This window comes from Mobula hypostoma, chromosome 7 (assembly GCF_963921235.1).
Source record: "Mobula hypostoma chromosome 7, sMobHyp1.1, whole genome shotgun sequence".
Taxonomy (NCBI): domain Eukaryota; kingdom Metazoa; phylum Chordata; class Chondrichthyes; order Myliobatiformes; family Myliobatidae; genus Mobula; species Mobula hypostoma.
Genome location: NC_086103.1, coordinates 11,831,514 through 11,846,762, shown reverse-complemented (window position 1 = coordinate 11,846,762; position 15,249 = coordinate 11,831,514). Strand labels below are relative to the sequence as shown.

At 43.9% G+C, this 15,249-nt stretch overlaps 1 protein-coding gene across 1 annotated transcript in view; it reads left to right on the top strand.

Moving 5' to 3' along the window:
• ik (IK cytokine) overlaps positions 1-15,249 on the top strand; it is a 64,430-nt gene that overhangs the window by 3,506 nt on the left and 45,675 nt on the right. Inside the window, exons 3-7 of the mRNA XM_063053019.1 lie at positions 3,349-3,441; positions 5,454-5,513; positions 6,535-6,702; positions 8,531-8,645; positions 15,029-15,099. Of these exons, the coding sequence (XP_062909089.1) occupies positions 3,349-3,441; positions 5,454-5,513; positions 6,535-6,702; positions 8,531-8,645; positions 15,029-15,099 (507 nt within the window). The remainder of the gene's footprint in view (positions 1-3,348; positions 3,442-5,453; positions 5,514-6,534; positions 6,703-8,530; positions 8,646-15,028; positions 15,100-15,249) is intronic.

The window sequence follows — 15,249 nt, the reverse complement described above, 5'->3', positions numbered from 1 at the left end:
TACATCTATTGATGCTTCCGGACACATCTTCAGTGATGTTCCTGGAATCATCGGGTATTTCGGGTCTTTCAACATCATACGACCTCCTCCAGGTGACCCAGCCGGGGCTGATCAGACCCCAGCTTGTGTCCAGATGGCTAGTTACTTATGACTCCATGGCTCCCCTCTTTTGAGCCACAGCCATCTTGAGGCCCTCTCTGCCGCGTCGCTGATACTGCAGATGGCTCTCCTCTTCCTCTCTCCCTCGATGCCCAAATTGCTGAAGGCTCTAACTGGGGAACGGGCTGTGAATCCCCTACAACCAACCTCCACTGGGAGACACCTCGCTCTCCATCCAGCCTGCTGACAGTTGCTGACCAGTCCTGCGTACTTGGAGAGCTTCCTTTCAAAGGCCTCTTCCAAGCTATCTTCCCATGGGACTGTCAGCTCCAGCAGCACCACTTGCGTAGTAGACTCAGACACTAGGACAATGTCTGGTCGCAGGGTGGTGGCTGCGATATGGTTGGGGAACTTCAGCTGCCCTTCAAGGTCCACCAACAGCTGCCAGTCCCTTGCAGAGGTCAGAATGCCTGCAGATGTTCTTTTGGCAGGTTTTGGCTGCTCCCCAGCTCTGACAAAGTCTCTATTTCCTGAGGAGACTGAGGTCCTTTAACATCTGCCGGACGATGCTGAGGATGTTCTACGAGTCTGTGGTGGCCAGTGCTATCATGTTTGCTGTTGTGTGCTGGGGCAGCAGGCTGAGGGTGACAGACACCAACAGAATCAACAAACTCATTCGTAAGGCCAGTGATGTTGTGGGGATGGAACTGGACTCTCTGACGGTGGTGTCTGAAAAGAGGATGCTGTCTAAGTTGCATGCCATCTTGGACAATGTCTCCCATCCACTACATAATGTACTGGGTGGGCACAGGAGTACATTCAGCCAGACTCATTCCACCAAGATCCAGCACAGAGCGTCATAGGAAGTCATTCCTGCCTGTGGCCATCAAACTTTACAACTCCTCCCTTGGAGGGTCAGACACTCTGAGCCAATAGGCTGGTCCTGGACTTATTTCATAATTTATCGCATAATTTACATATTACTATTTATGGTTCTATTACTATTTATTATTTATGGAGCAACTGTAATGAAAACCAATTTCCCTCGGGATTAATAAAGTATGACTATGACTACTACTAATGCTCTGCTTGGAGGGTCGGGACCGCTTTGCCCACTCAACTCCTGCACTGACAGCTTCAGCGATGGTCTTCAGGACCTGATCATGCCTCCACCTGTACCGTCCCTCACCAAGTGCCCTTGCGCAGCCACTGAGAATGTGCTCCAGGGTTCCTCGCTTGGAGCACAGTGGGCATGCAGATGACTCTGCCTTGCCCCATGTGTGCAGGTTTGATGGGCTTGGAAGCACATCGTACACTGCCTGGATGAGAAATTGGATGCGGTGTGGTTTGGCTTTCCAAAGATCAGCCCAGGTCACTTTCCTCTCAACCGCATTCTCCCATCTTGTCCAAGCTCCCTGTTGCTTCATTCCCACCGCCTTGCAGGCTCTCGTCTCCTCCACTACTGCTCTCACCTCCTCCTGAACTAGACGACGCCTTTCCTTCCCTCTGTTGTCCATTTGGGGAGTTGGAAAGGATCCTAGCCCAGCTCGGCCTCGTGTGACCACTCCCACCAGCCTCCTGTGACGCAGCCTCGCCTCTGCCCTCCACTTCCTGCCAGTACTTACTTGGATCCCTGCTCTAGCCACCTTCTGGTCACTTGAGTCCCTATACTGTAGCACTTCTCTGGCTCTTGTTACCTTGAATTCTTCCTCCAAGGATTTGAAGGGCAGTTGCAGTTTGTTGTGGTGTCCATAGAGTGCGATGCTGCTCAGGCTCTTTGGCAGCCCCAGCCATCTCCTGAGGTGGTTGCTAACCCCCCTCTCTAAGGTTTCGACTGTCGAGATCAGAACTGCATAGACGAGGAGGGGCCACAGGATTCTGGGAAGAATGCCATGCTGATACACCCAGGCTTTAAACTTCCCAGCTAGGCCAGACTTGTCCACAGATTTCAGCCAGCCATCCAACTCGGTGCAGGTTGCCTGAACGGATGTTGTGTCCCTTAAAGAGCTGCCAAAACTTTGCCTAAGCTCTTGACTGGCTTTTCTGTGATGGTTGGGATGGCTGTGCCTGCGATGCTGAACCGGAACTTGTTCTCCACCTTCCCTTTCCTCAGCACCATTGATCTTGATTTGGCAGGTTTGAAACTCATCCAGACCCACTCCACCAGCTTTTCGAGCCCTTGCAGAATCCACCGGCAGCCTGGGACTGATTCTGTGGTGACTGTGAGGTCATCCATGAATGCCCTGATAGGTGTTTGCCGTTGAGCTGAATTCATTCTGGGCCCTCTGCACTCTGGTTCAGCAGACTTAGTGAGCATGTTCATGAAGGTCTTTGAGCTAAAGTGTTAAATCTGTTTCTCTTTCCACAGTTACTGCCTGACTTGCTGAAGTGTTTCCACCATTTACTGTTTTTATTTGTGGGAATCCATTCTTGTAATTTCATAGCTCACGTGCATCACTTCCTGAAAAGTCAAGAAATAACCAAATTAATTCAAGGGGTTGTTGCTTCCTCCCTGGAGAGAATCAGGAGCACCAAGTTTCTTGAAGTGTACATCAAAAATGATCTCACCCGGTCCCTCAACACCACCCCTGTAGTCAAGAAAGCACAGCAGCGTCACCAATTCCTGAGGAGATGGATGCAAGCAATACTCCACGCTTCCATTCTAACCACGTTCTACCGGAGCACCATCGAGAGTATCCTGACCAGCTGCAGCACCATCTGGTCTGGGAATTGCAAGACCCTGCAACGGATTGCGAGGACTGCTGAGAGAATTATCAAGGTCTCTCTCACCCCTACCCCGGCTGTAAACCAGAAGCTCTGTGTTTGCAGAGCACCCCTCCCATCCAACCCACCATCTCTTTGACCTCCTACCATCAGGCAGAATGTATCACAATATAAAATTAAGGATTGTTAGGCTGGGTACAGCTTCTTCCCCAGGCTGGGAGACTTCTGAACACCCAGTACACACTATTTATGACAATGCCAGTAACAATAACAGTTGTGTATTTAATACTATGTCATATATGCACTTCATGTCAACTTGTACATCGACAGAATATCCTTTTTATCTGTTGATATTATTTTATGTGATATATGTACTGTTCTGCATCTTGGTTCCTGGGGAATGTTGTTTCACTTAGCTGCATACATGTGTATTGTTGAATGACCCTAAATGTGAACTTGAACTTGGCAATGCATTGAGAAACTATTGTTACACTTCTGTTAAAATTGTACTGTTGCTTTTCATAGGTCGAAGCTGACCAATGAGGACTTCCGAAAATTACTGATGACCCCAAGGTCAACGCCATCATCGGCTCCACCTTCAAAAACTCGCCAACATGAGTGAGTATAATGAGATGCTCAAGAGTTTTGAGGTCGGTCTGCTTATGTGAATGGCAGGGGAGTGGGACTAAATAGGAGAAAATGGATCAGCTCATGATAAAATGGCGGAGCAGACTCGATGGGCCGAATGGCCTACTTCTGCTCCTTTGTCTTATGGTCTTATGGTTATTTCCAAATGTTTGTTTAATTTTTTTTTTAGTTGTACAGTTGCAATGAAGCTTTTAGTTATCTGGCATAGTTAACACTGTGCAAAGCTTTTTTGGTTGGCCTTGTGTTGAAGTTTTTTATTCCTGTAAACATTCCCTCTTGCAGGGAAGCCCCAGACCTGTAAATAGGTAAACCCAACAAGGGTGCCAGGGCTCTTAGCAAGCCCAGAAACCTATACAGTTTACCATTTCTTCATGTATCTAAACCCTGGAACCCTATCACCAACAACACTGTCGATACACCTCCACCAGAGGAGCACAGTGGCTCAAGGAGACGGCGAAGCACCATCTTCTTGAAGAGAATTAACAGATGGAAAGCAAATGATAGTTTTGCCAGCAAAGGCCATAACTATAAATGCAGTGGATTGCAGTTAATTAGGACACATCAGGACCAGTACATTTTGGCCAAAATAGGTGGCTACTCCAATTAGCCAAAGTTTCATGGAAACCGTTAAAAGGTGTAAAAAATAAGAGACAATCTACTGTTTAACTGAGTAACAAATTATGTATTTAAATGAAACAGTACAAATTAGAGTACTATAAAGCTGTGTATTGGTTCCTAATATATATCAACACTGGAATTCATCCAGTGTACGCTGTTGTGTACTTCTGACAACTGAACAAAATTAGCGCAGGTGCCTAGTGCAGATAATATATTGCTTCTGACGATTGCCTTCTCCAAATTTCTTTTCATTGTAACATCCAAGGTGATTGTCGATGCCTTCAAATAGGTCCTAACTTGCTGAAGTAGTGGAATTGTTTCATTTTCATACTGGGCCATTTTTCGCATCTCCAAGCTTGAATACTTGAAACTTTTGTTAACAGTTCGGAATTGTCTTGTTCTTATTTCTTGCCAACTATCAGTTACAAAATCACTGCTTTTTGAACACAAACACACACAACTGACGATATTTAAAAACTGATTACTCTAAGTACGATGTCGTGTCTAACGGCCACATAAGTGCATGCAGCTGTTGCTTGTTAGAAACTGTTTGGCAGCAGTCTCCCATCCCAATTAACAGCATAGTGTCCCAGATAAACGAAGGGAATCCCAGCTATTTTCTCTATTTTTGTTCTTTGAAAATTGTTCCAAATAAGCAGTTGCCTTGATTAACCGGAACCCACTGTGTTTGTATCGTGGAGCAGACTTGGCCACTGATGGCGATTATTGACTGCAATGTACACAGTCTGGTATAGTTCTGCCTCACCACCGGCAGTTGGGGGGCAGACAGTAAGATTGTCCCTGTCTCCCTGTTCTCCCATTCTCATTTGTACTGCTCCTCGTAATCTCCTTGCCCTCCCTCTCCCAGTCCCCACAGCTCTCCTGGTTCTACATCACCTACCAGCTCTTTTTCTCTCCCCTCCATTTCACATCTTCCCTTGACATTTTCATCCCTGATGTGAGGATTTGACCTAAACATCGACCATCCCCTTGGCTTGCTGAGATCTTCCAGGAGTTGGGTTTTATTTTCAACAATGAAATTATACTGTTTCTATATTGCAATGTCGTGCTGCTGCAAAACCACTTTCACAATACCTGCCAGTGATTTTTAAACCTTCCTTGGGGTGAATAGTATATATTCAGTTGAGGAGGAGTGCAGTAAACCTGTAAGCAATTTAGGCGGAATCAGCTGATTTTGCCTGGGAAGAATCTACTTGGAGCATAATTACTGGCACGAAGCGTTTTGGGAGCATGGCGGGTTCTGGAGCTGAGTAAAGAGGAATTGCAATCTGCCCATTAACCACTCCCATTTGATAGGCCATTGGTGCGAGTGTAATTGAACATTTGCTAATGTCTCATCACAGGATGCCGAGGGAATACAACGAGGAGGACGACCCTGCTGCCCGCAGGAGGAAGAAGAAAAGGTAAGCTTAGCAGAATTGCTTCGGATGGTTTTGGGCTGCGAGTAGTCAGGTTCCACACGGGAGAATTTGGTTACAACTTCATATCAAGATTGTAAACAGTTCAAGGTAAACTTCTTATCAAAGTACATAAACGTCACCATATGCAATCCAGAGATTCATTTCTCGTTGGCATTCACAGTAAATACTAAGGAAAAAATAATAATAAATAAGCAGTTAATACTGAGAGTAAGAGTTGAAGAATCGTTGAAAGTGAGTCTACAGGCTGTGGGAACAGTTCAATGATGGGGTAAGTGAAATTGAATGAAGTTAACCCCTTTGGTTCAAGAGCCTGATGGTTGAGGGGTAATTACTGCTCCTGAACCTGGTGGTGTGGTTCCTGAGGATCCTGTACCTCCTTCCTGATGGCAGCAGCAAGAAGAGAGCGTGTGCGGGTGGTGGGGGTCTTTGACGATGGGTGCTCCTTTCTTGTGGCAGCACTCCATGTCGATGTGCTCGATGGTGGGAAGGGCTTTACCTCTGATGGATTGGGCTGTATCAACTATTTTTTGTAATCTTCTCCATCCAAGGGCATTGGTGTTTCACAACCAAACTGTGCAAGTGAAAATAAATAAAACTGATGCAGCGATGAAAGAGGCAGAGATATTGGAGCGTGTTTCTGTTCTGCTTTCTCACTTTGCACATCAGAGCCCATTTTAAATTACATTCAAGCATCAGCATCATTGGGATCCAAATTAAGATTTTCTCAAGCATTTACCTGGAGTTTTCCTTGGTTAATGATAAAGTGATGATGTGTTGTTTTTGAATCCAATGGAAAAAGGCAGCGATTGAAGCCCATGTCATTGGGTATATTTAAATTGGAGGCTGATAGTTTCTTGATAAGTGAAGGTATCAGATGTTACGAAGAGAAGGCAGGGGGATGAGATTGAGAATGGTTGAATGGCAATGACATGATGGGCTGAATGGCCTAATTCTGCGCCTCTCTGATAATATTGAAGCATGCCATTGTTTTGCTTGCATCCAGTTACTATGCAAAGCTGCGGCAGCAGGAGCTGGAACGCGAACGCGAGCTGGCTGAGAAGTACCGTGATCGAGCACGGGAGAGACGAGATGGCGTGAACAAAGACTATGAGGAAACTGAGCTCATCAGTACGACGGCAAACTACAGAGCCGTTGGACCAACTGCTGAGGCGTAAGTACAGTTTACATTCCTTCTGTCAGAGCAATGACACAAATCCTAATGGTCGTAATCTCTACATTTAGAACAGTTTTTTAATCTCAGCCAATTGAAATATAATTCCCATATTTAAAAAAAACATTTCTATAGATGTTGCCTGACCTGCTGAGTTCCTCCAGCATTTTATGTGTGTTGATTTGGATTCCAGCATCTGCAGAGTTTCTTGTATTAAAAATGATGATTTTTATTACCTACTTATTTATAGATAAAGGGCAGAATTGGCCCTTTCGGCCTACCGAGCCACACAGCCCAACAACCCTGGTCTAATCACAGGACAATTTACAATGACCAATTAAACTACTAACTGGTACATCTTTGGACTGTGGGAGGAAACCCATGGGCACATGGGAAGGAAAGTATAAACAATCACGAAGAAATGGCAGCTCATCAACTTGGATCTAGGACCAGTAATGGTTGTGTTTCTGACTTAAGCCCATCTCCACTTCTGGGGCATAAACTACTGACAGCAGCTTGCCAGAGTCCTCTGTCTGTCTACCCTAGGTGTAGCCCGTCGAAGATTCTTCCTCTCTCAGAGATGAGGTAGTTGGCGTTTCTGTAGCCCTGGGTTTTTAATGTTACCGGGTTTCTAGCCCCATGCCCCACCCTCTTCCTCTTGCAGTTGGGCTTGGGACTGTCCATGCTGGAGTTTATGTTTGTGTTACTGCTCTAGTACTCCAGATGCAGCAACTGATGATCCGCAGGCGTTAACTTCAAATCCCACCACAGCACCTCTTGGAATTTAGATTTTATGAACAGAATAATGTTTTAGTATCTTCAGATCTCTAGTGAAGAGCGACTTGATTATTGTAAAGCCAAATCTGGTTCATCTATTTTTTCCAGTGAAGGGAGTAAGCCATTGAGCTCTTTGTGACCTTTAGGTGACCCTGAAGACCCAAGTCATGTCATTGAATCTTACTTGCCCTTAAAATGTCCCCGCATGCTGTTTGTTTTCATCATGAATACTACAGCAATTTAAATGGGTATTTCAGTGCCTTGTAAATAAAGTAAACCCTTTTAATTGGCATCTTGATTGATGTGGGGTTCTGGGAGATATTTGTTTAACCGATTAGATTAACTCTTCAAGTCAGGTTTAGAAGATACCATTTGGAAAAAGTTACTTTCTAGTTTCCATTTTCCACTTTGCACACCAAAGTTCATTTTAAGTAACATTTTACCGTCAGCATCACCAAAAACCAAATTTGGAAAGATAAACAGTTTTAGCACAGTACCTGGTGTAAGGCTTTACAGTGCCAGCGATCCAGGTTCGATTCCTGCCACTGTCTGTAAAGAGCTTGTACACTCTCCATGTGACCGTGTGGTTTTCCTTCGGTGGCTCCAATTTCCTCCCACAGTCTCCCACAAAGACACGTGGGTCAGCATTAGTAATTTGTGGGTATGCTATGTTGGTGCAGGAAGAATGGCTACTCCCAGCACAATCCTCACTAATTTGATTTGACACAAAACAAAGCCTTTCACTGTGTCTTTCAATTTACATGTGACAAATAAAATAGAAGGATTAGCTTTATCTAAACATCAATTTAAACCCTTTTAATTCCAGCCTTCATTGATGGGGCGTTATGGTAGATCTACAACAATTATTTTAACTCTTTAAATCAGATTTAACAGACATAATTTGGAATAAATGATCTACAATATAGCACTGTATTCATATAGCCAACTTATATTGGCTGTGTATGGTGGGAAAATTAGGTTTGCGTGAGTTTTGTGTTGACTTTAAGTGATCGAGCTGTAACTCTCTATCTTGTCCTTCTGTTTGTCGCAGGGACAAGTCTGCAGCAGAGAAGAGGCGGCAGCTCATCCAGGAGTCCAAGTTCTTGGGTGGTGACATGGAGCACACTCACTTGGTGAAGGGGCTGGATTTTGCTCTCCTGCAGAAGGTTAGTAGTTGCCCATTTGATGATCTTTATAATTTGGGAGTCTTTCAGAAGTCAGTATCTGATGCTTGCATTCCAATTGCTGTAAGCTACTTTGAGAATATAAAGTTCAAACTAAATCTATTATCAAATTTTATATATGTCACCATGTGCAACCCTGAGATTCCTTTTCCAGTGGGTACAATCAGAGAGTCTGTAATAGCTTTAACAGGATCAATGAATGATCAACCAGAGTGCAGAAGACAACAAACTGTGCAAATGTCAATATAAATAAATAGCAATAAATAATGAGAACATGAGATTAAGAGTCTTTAATGTGAGATCATTGTGGGAACATTTCAATGATGGAGTAAGTGAGTGGATTTAAGAACGTGAAGGTTGAGGGGTCATTACTGTTGAACTTGGTGTTGCGAGTCCTGAGGCTCTTGTACCTTCTACCTTTTGACAGCAGCGAAAAGAGAGCATGGCCTAGGTGGTGGGGATCTCTCACGTTGGATGCTGCTTTCCTATGGCAGCATTATATGTAGATGTGCTCAATGGTTAGGAGGACTTTACCCGTGATATGCTGGGCTGAATCCATTACTTTTTGTAGGATTTTCCATTCAAAGTTATTGGTGTTTCTATACCTGCCTCTCCACTCTCCATTACACATCTGTAGAAGTTTGTCAAAGTTTTAGATGCCATGCTGAACCTCTGCAGACTTCTGAGGAAGTAGTGGCGCTGCTATGCTTTCTTTGCAATCGCACGGGTACTGGGGTACAGGACTAATCCTCTGAAATAGTGACGCTCAGGAATTTACAGTTTCTAATCCCATTCACCTCTGATTCTCCGATGAGGTCTGGCTCATGGACCTCTGGTTTCCCTCTCCTGAAATCTACAATCAGTTTCTTGGTCTTGCTGATATTGAGTGAGAGGTTGTTGTTCAGCTAAATGCTCTATCTCCCTCCTGTATGCTGATTCATAATCACCTTTGATTTGGCCCACAACAGTGATGTCCAGCTTAATACCATGATCGGTGGGCTTTGATGTACAGAGGGATCTTGGTGTGCAAATCCATGGCTAACTGAGAGAGCAATAGAGATTCACATTGGTTGTCATTCTTTGTATGTTTGTGTATAATTTTTTGTAAAATTCTGTTGTACTTAATTCTTGTCAAAGCCTGCGAGAAAATGAATCTCATGATCTTAAGACATGGAAGTAGAATTACACCATTCGACCCATCAAGTCTGCTCCACTGTTCTATTATGGCTGACTTATTTTCCCTTTTAACCCCATTCTCCTGCCTTCTCCCCATAGCCTTGACATCCTTGCTAATCAAGAACTTACAAAACTCTGCTTTAAATATACCTAATGACTTGGCCTCCACAGCCATCTGTAGCAATAAGTTCCACAGACTCATCACCCTCTGGCTAAAGGAATTCCTGCTCATCGTACTCTAAAGAACGTCCCTCTGTTCTGAGGCTGTGCCGCTATAGGAAACATCCTCTCCACATCCACAGTATCCAGGCCTTCCAGTATTCAACAGGTTTCAATGAGATTCCCCCCATTTTCTTCAAGTACAGGCCCAGGGCCATCAAATTGCATCTCTTTCGTTAGCCCTATCATTTCCGGGATCATCCTCATGAACCTCCTCTGGAAGCCCATCTATGCCAGCATTTGGTAATATGTGGTAGCATATATGTACTTTGATAATTAAATTTACTTTGAACTTAGGGTTATACAGTACAGTAACAGGCCTTTTGGTCCAATGGTCTAAGATGTCCCATCCAAGCTCGTCCATTTGCCTGTGTGTGGCCCATAACTTTCTAAACCTCTCCTATCCATGTACCTGCTCAAGTACCTTTTCAAGATTCAGAATTGTTTAATGTCATTTCCAGTATACAATTGTGAAGGAGAATAAAATAATTGTTACTCTGGATCCAATGAAGCACAAAAATCATGGTAAGGTAAGGAACACAGTAATAATTAATGAAAACACAATAAATATTAATACAGAAGATGGCTTATAGACATTGATTGTACATCTATAAAGTGTTGTTGGGCGCAGCAATATCTATGCATTGGGTGATTCTGAACAGGAAATGACGTAGTGGTGGTTGGGGGTGTGGAGGGGTGGGTTAGTGGGTGGAGGTGTTGATCAGCCTTACTGCTTGGGGAAGGTAACTGTTTTGAGTCTCCTGGTCCTGGTGTGGATGCTGCATTATCACAATTCTGTCAGGGAGTAGGACAAACAGCCTATGAGCAGGGTGGGTGGGATCCTGCATGATGATGCTGGCCCTTTCCCACCACCTTTCTGTATATACATCCTTTTTACACATTGTCAACCTACCTGTCTCAACTACTTCCTCTGGCAGCTTGTTCCATTTATTGGCTGGTCCCTGGGTAAAGAAGTTACCCCTCGGGTTCCTATTAGATCTCAAATTTCAAAGTAAAATTTATTATCAGAGTACATTCTTGTCACCACATACAACCCTGAGATTCTTTTTCTGTGGGCATACTTAGCAAATCTATAGATAACTAACTATAAACTGTCCAAATGTAGATAATAAATAAATAGCAATAAATAACGAGCATGAAGTAACAAGAGTCCTTAAATGAGTGTAGTTTTCCCCTTTTGTTCAAAATCCTGATGGTTGAGGGGTAGTAACGGTTCTTGAACCTGGTGGTGCGAGTCATAGAAACATAGAAAATAGGTGCAGGAGTAGGCCATTCGGCCCTTCGAGCCTGCACCGCCATTTATTATGATCATGGCTGATCATCCAACTCAGAACCCCGCCCCAGCCTTCCCTCCATACCCCCTGACCCCTGTAGCCACAAGGGCCATATCTAACTCCCTCTTAAACATAGCCAATGAACTGGCCTCAACAGTTTGCTGTGGCAGAGAATTCCACAGATTCACCACTCTCTGTGTGAAGAAGTTTTTCCTAATCTCGGTCCTAAAAGGCTTCCCCTCTATCCTCAAACTGTGACCCCTTGTTCTGGACCTCCCCAACATCGGGAACAATCTTCCCGCATCTAGCCTGTCCAATCCCTTTAGGATCTTATACGTTTCAATCAGATCCCCCCTCAATCTTCTAAATTCCAACGAGTACAAGCCCAGTTCATCCAGTCTTTCTTCATATGAAAGACCTGCCATCCCAGGAATCAATCTGGTGAACCTTCTTTGTACTCCCTCTATGGCAAAGATGTCTTTCCTCAGATTAGGGGACCAAAACTGCACACAATACTCCAGGTGTGGTCTCACCAAGGCCTTGTACAACTGCAGTAGTACCTCCCTGCTCCTGTACTCGAATCCTCTCGCTATAAATGCCAGCATACCGTTCGCCTTTTTCACCGCCTGCTGTACCTGCATGCCCACTTTCAATGACTGGTGTATAATGACACCCAGGTCTCGTTGCACCTCCCCTTTTCCTAATCGGCCACCATTCAGATAATAATCTGTTTTCCTATTTTTGCCACCAAAGTGGATAACTTCACATTTATCCACATTAAATTGCATCTGCCATGAGTTTGCCCACTCACCCAACCTATCCAAGTCACCCTGCATCCTCTTAGCATCCTCCTCACTGCTAACACTGCCACCCAGCTTCGTGTCATCCGCAAACTTGGAGATGCTGCACTTAATTCCCTCATCCAAGTCATTAATATATATTGTAAACAACTGGGGTCCCAGCACTGAGCCTTGCGGTACCCCACTAGTTACCGCCTGCCATTCTGAAAAGGTCCCATTTATTCCCACTCTTTGCTTCCTGTCTGCTAACCAATTCTCCACCCACACCAATACCTTACCCCCAATACCGTGTGCTTTAAGTTTGCACACTAATCTCCTATGTGGGACCTTGTCAAAAGCCTTTTGAAAATCCAAATATACCACATCCACTGGTTCTCCCCTATCCACTCTACTAGTTACATCCTCAAAAAATTCTATGAGATTTGTCAGACATGATTTTCCTTTCACAAATCCATGCTGACTTTGTCCGATCATTTCACCGCTTTCCAAATGTGCTGTTATCACATCCTTGATAACTGACTCCAGCAGTTTCCCCACCACCGACGTTAGGCTAACTGGCCTATAATTCCCCGGTTTCTCTCTCCCTCCTTTTTTAAAAATTGGGGTTACATTAGCCACCCTCCAATCCTCAGGAACTAGTCCAGAATCTAACGAGTTTTGAAAAATTATCACTAATGCATCCACTATTTCTTGGGCTACTTCCTTAAGCACTCTAGGATGCAGACCATCTGGCCCTGGGGATTTATCTGCCTTCAATCCCTTCAATTTACCTAACACCACTTCCCTACTAACATGTATTTCACTCAGTCCTGAGTCCTGAGGCTTTGTACCTACTGCCTGATGGTAGCAACAAGAAAAGAGCATGGCCTGGGTGGTGAGATCTCTAATTGTGGATGCTGCTTTCCATGGTAACGTTTCATGTAGAGGTGCTCAATGGTTGGGGATTTTGTAGTCGTGAAGTACTGGGCAGAATCCACTACATTTTGTAGAATTTTCTACTCCAAGGCATTGGTGTTCCCATGGCAGGCCATAATACAGCCTGTCAGTACACTTTCTACCACACATCTGTGGAAGTTTGGCAGGGTTTTTTTGATGATATGCTGAGGAAGTAGACTCCTGACAAGATTCCCCCCCCGCCCCACTACGTTAAACCTATGCCCTCGAGTTCTTGATTCCCCTGCTCAAAGCTATGCATAAAAGAAGACGGACAAACCAGCAATGTGAATAAAAGACAACAGTGCAAATAAAACTAATAATGACAATATGAAAGTGAGTCAGTGTGTAATTGTGGTGAGTGATGTTATCCATGCCAGTTCAGCAGTCTGATGGTTAAGGGGTTATAACTGTTCTGAACCTGGTGATATGGGACCTGAGGCTTCTGTATCTCCTGCCTGATGGCAGCAGTGAGAAGCGGTCATGGCCTTGATGGCAGCATTTACTGTACTTGGTGGGCAGGGTTTATTGTTTGATGGACTGGGTTATGTCCATCACTTTCTGTAGTCTTTTACTTGAATTTTTATAGTCTCATTGAAACCTATCTAATATTGGAAGGCTGAGATAGAGTGAACGTGGACAGGGTGTTTCCCAACAGTGGGGGGAGTCTAGGACCAGAGGATACAGCTTCAGAATACAGTGGGCCCTTTAGAACAGATGATGAAAATTTTATTTTGTCAGAGGGAGGTGAATCTGTAGAATTCATTGCCACAGAATGCTTGCAGGCCAAGTCTTTGAGTATATTTAAGATGAAGGTTGATGTGCTGTTGATACATCAAGGTGTCAAAAGTAATGGGGAAAAGTCAGGGTTGTATGTGGTGACATGAATGCACTCTGATAAATTTTACTTTACTTTGACCTAGGAGAATGGAGTTGAGAGGAAAAATAAATCAGCCGTGATGGAATGGTGGAGCAGACTCATTGGGCTGAATGGCCTAATTCTGTTCCTGTGTCTTATGAATGGGCAGAGCACAGATGACATGATGTTAAAATTACCAAAATTATCTCAGAAGAGCCCTTTGTCACTGTAATACCGTGTTGGCGTCTAATCATCCTTCAGTAAAGATTCTTGGCTCCAGAGCTAGGGTTGTCAGCCAATTGATACTGAGGTTAAACACTGCTGTAACTAACGTTTTCCAGTTCAGTACATTATTCTTTTATTATCACGTACTGAAGTACAGTGGAAAAACTTGCATACTGTACACACATCAAATCACTACACCGTGCTTTGAGATAGCACAAGGTAAACCAAGGATCAACTTTATTTACCATGTGTTGGGAACTTGCTGTGATGTGTTGGTCAAGGTGTGACGTGCAACAAAAAACAACATTCAGGCATTAGAAGAACTAACGAAATAAAGTTAGAAATACAGGTATGGAATAAAATGTGTATAAGCATTTAAATACCAGCATGTAATTACAATGTGAACAACATTATATAAGTAGTTTAAAGTGACGAATAAACTCTTCTCGGGCTTTATGAGGGATGAAGTTCGCAGGGTTTGTCATCGAAACTTTGGTTGTAATCATTACCTGTTCCTAGCTGCAAGCCCAAGACAAGTTTATTTGTCATATATGGTGAGAAAGCACTGGATCGTTTTTTAGTTTAAAGTGTCATGGATAGAGGGGTGAGAGGGGATGTTAACTAGAGTAGTTGATCAGATTTAACTGCCAATAGCAGAATGCAGAATAAAGTATTACAGTGAAAGCTGAGTAAGGTGCGAGTCCATTACAAGTAGACTGAGAGGATAAATCCATTTTATCGTACTAGCAGTGCATTCAATAGTCTTGTAACAGCCCACCTGACTATTTTACTGTGAGAAATAATCTTCAGCACGTTTTCAGGTGGATCAAAGGAATTTATGTTGTCCATTTTTATTAGGTCCGAGCAGAAATCACCAGCAAAGAGAGAGAAGAAGAAGATTTGATTGAGAAAGTGCAGAAGGAAGTGAAGTAAGTAACTCAAAAGTAGCAGTCCTGATGTTGGGTTGTGACCCAAATGTCGACAATTCCTTCACCCTCATAGATGCTGCTTAACCTGCTGATTTTCTGTATCGCGTTGTAGTTAGCCGAAAGGGTATGTCCCGAGTCTCAGTGCGGTTT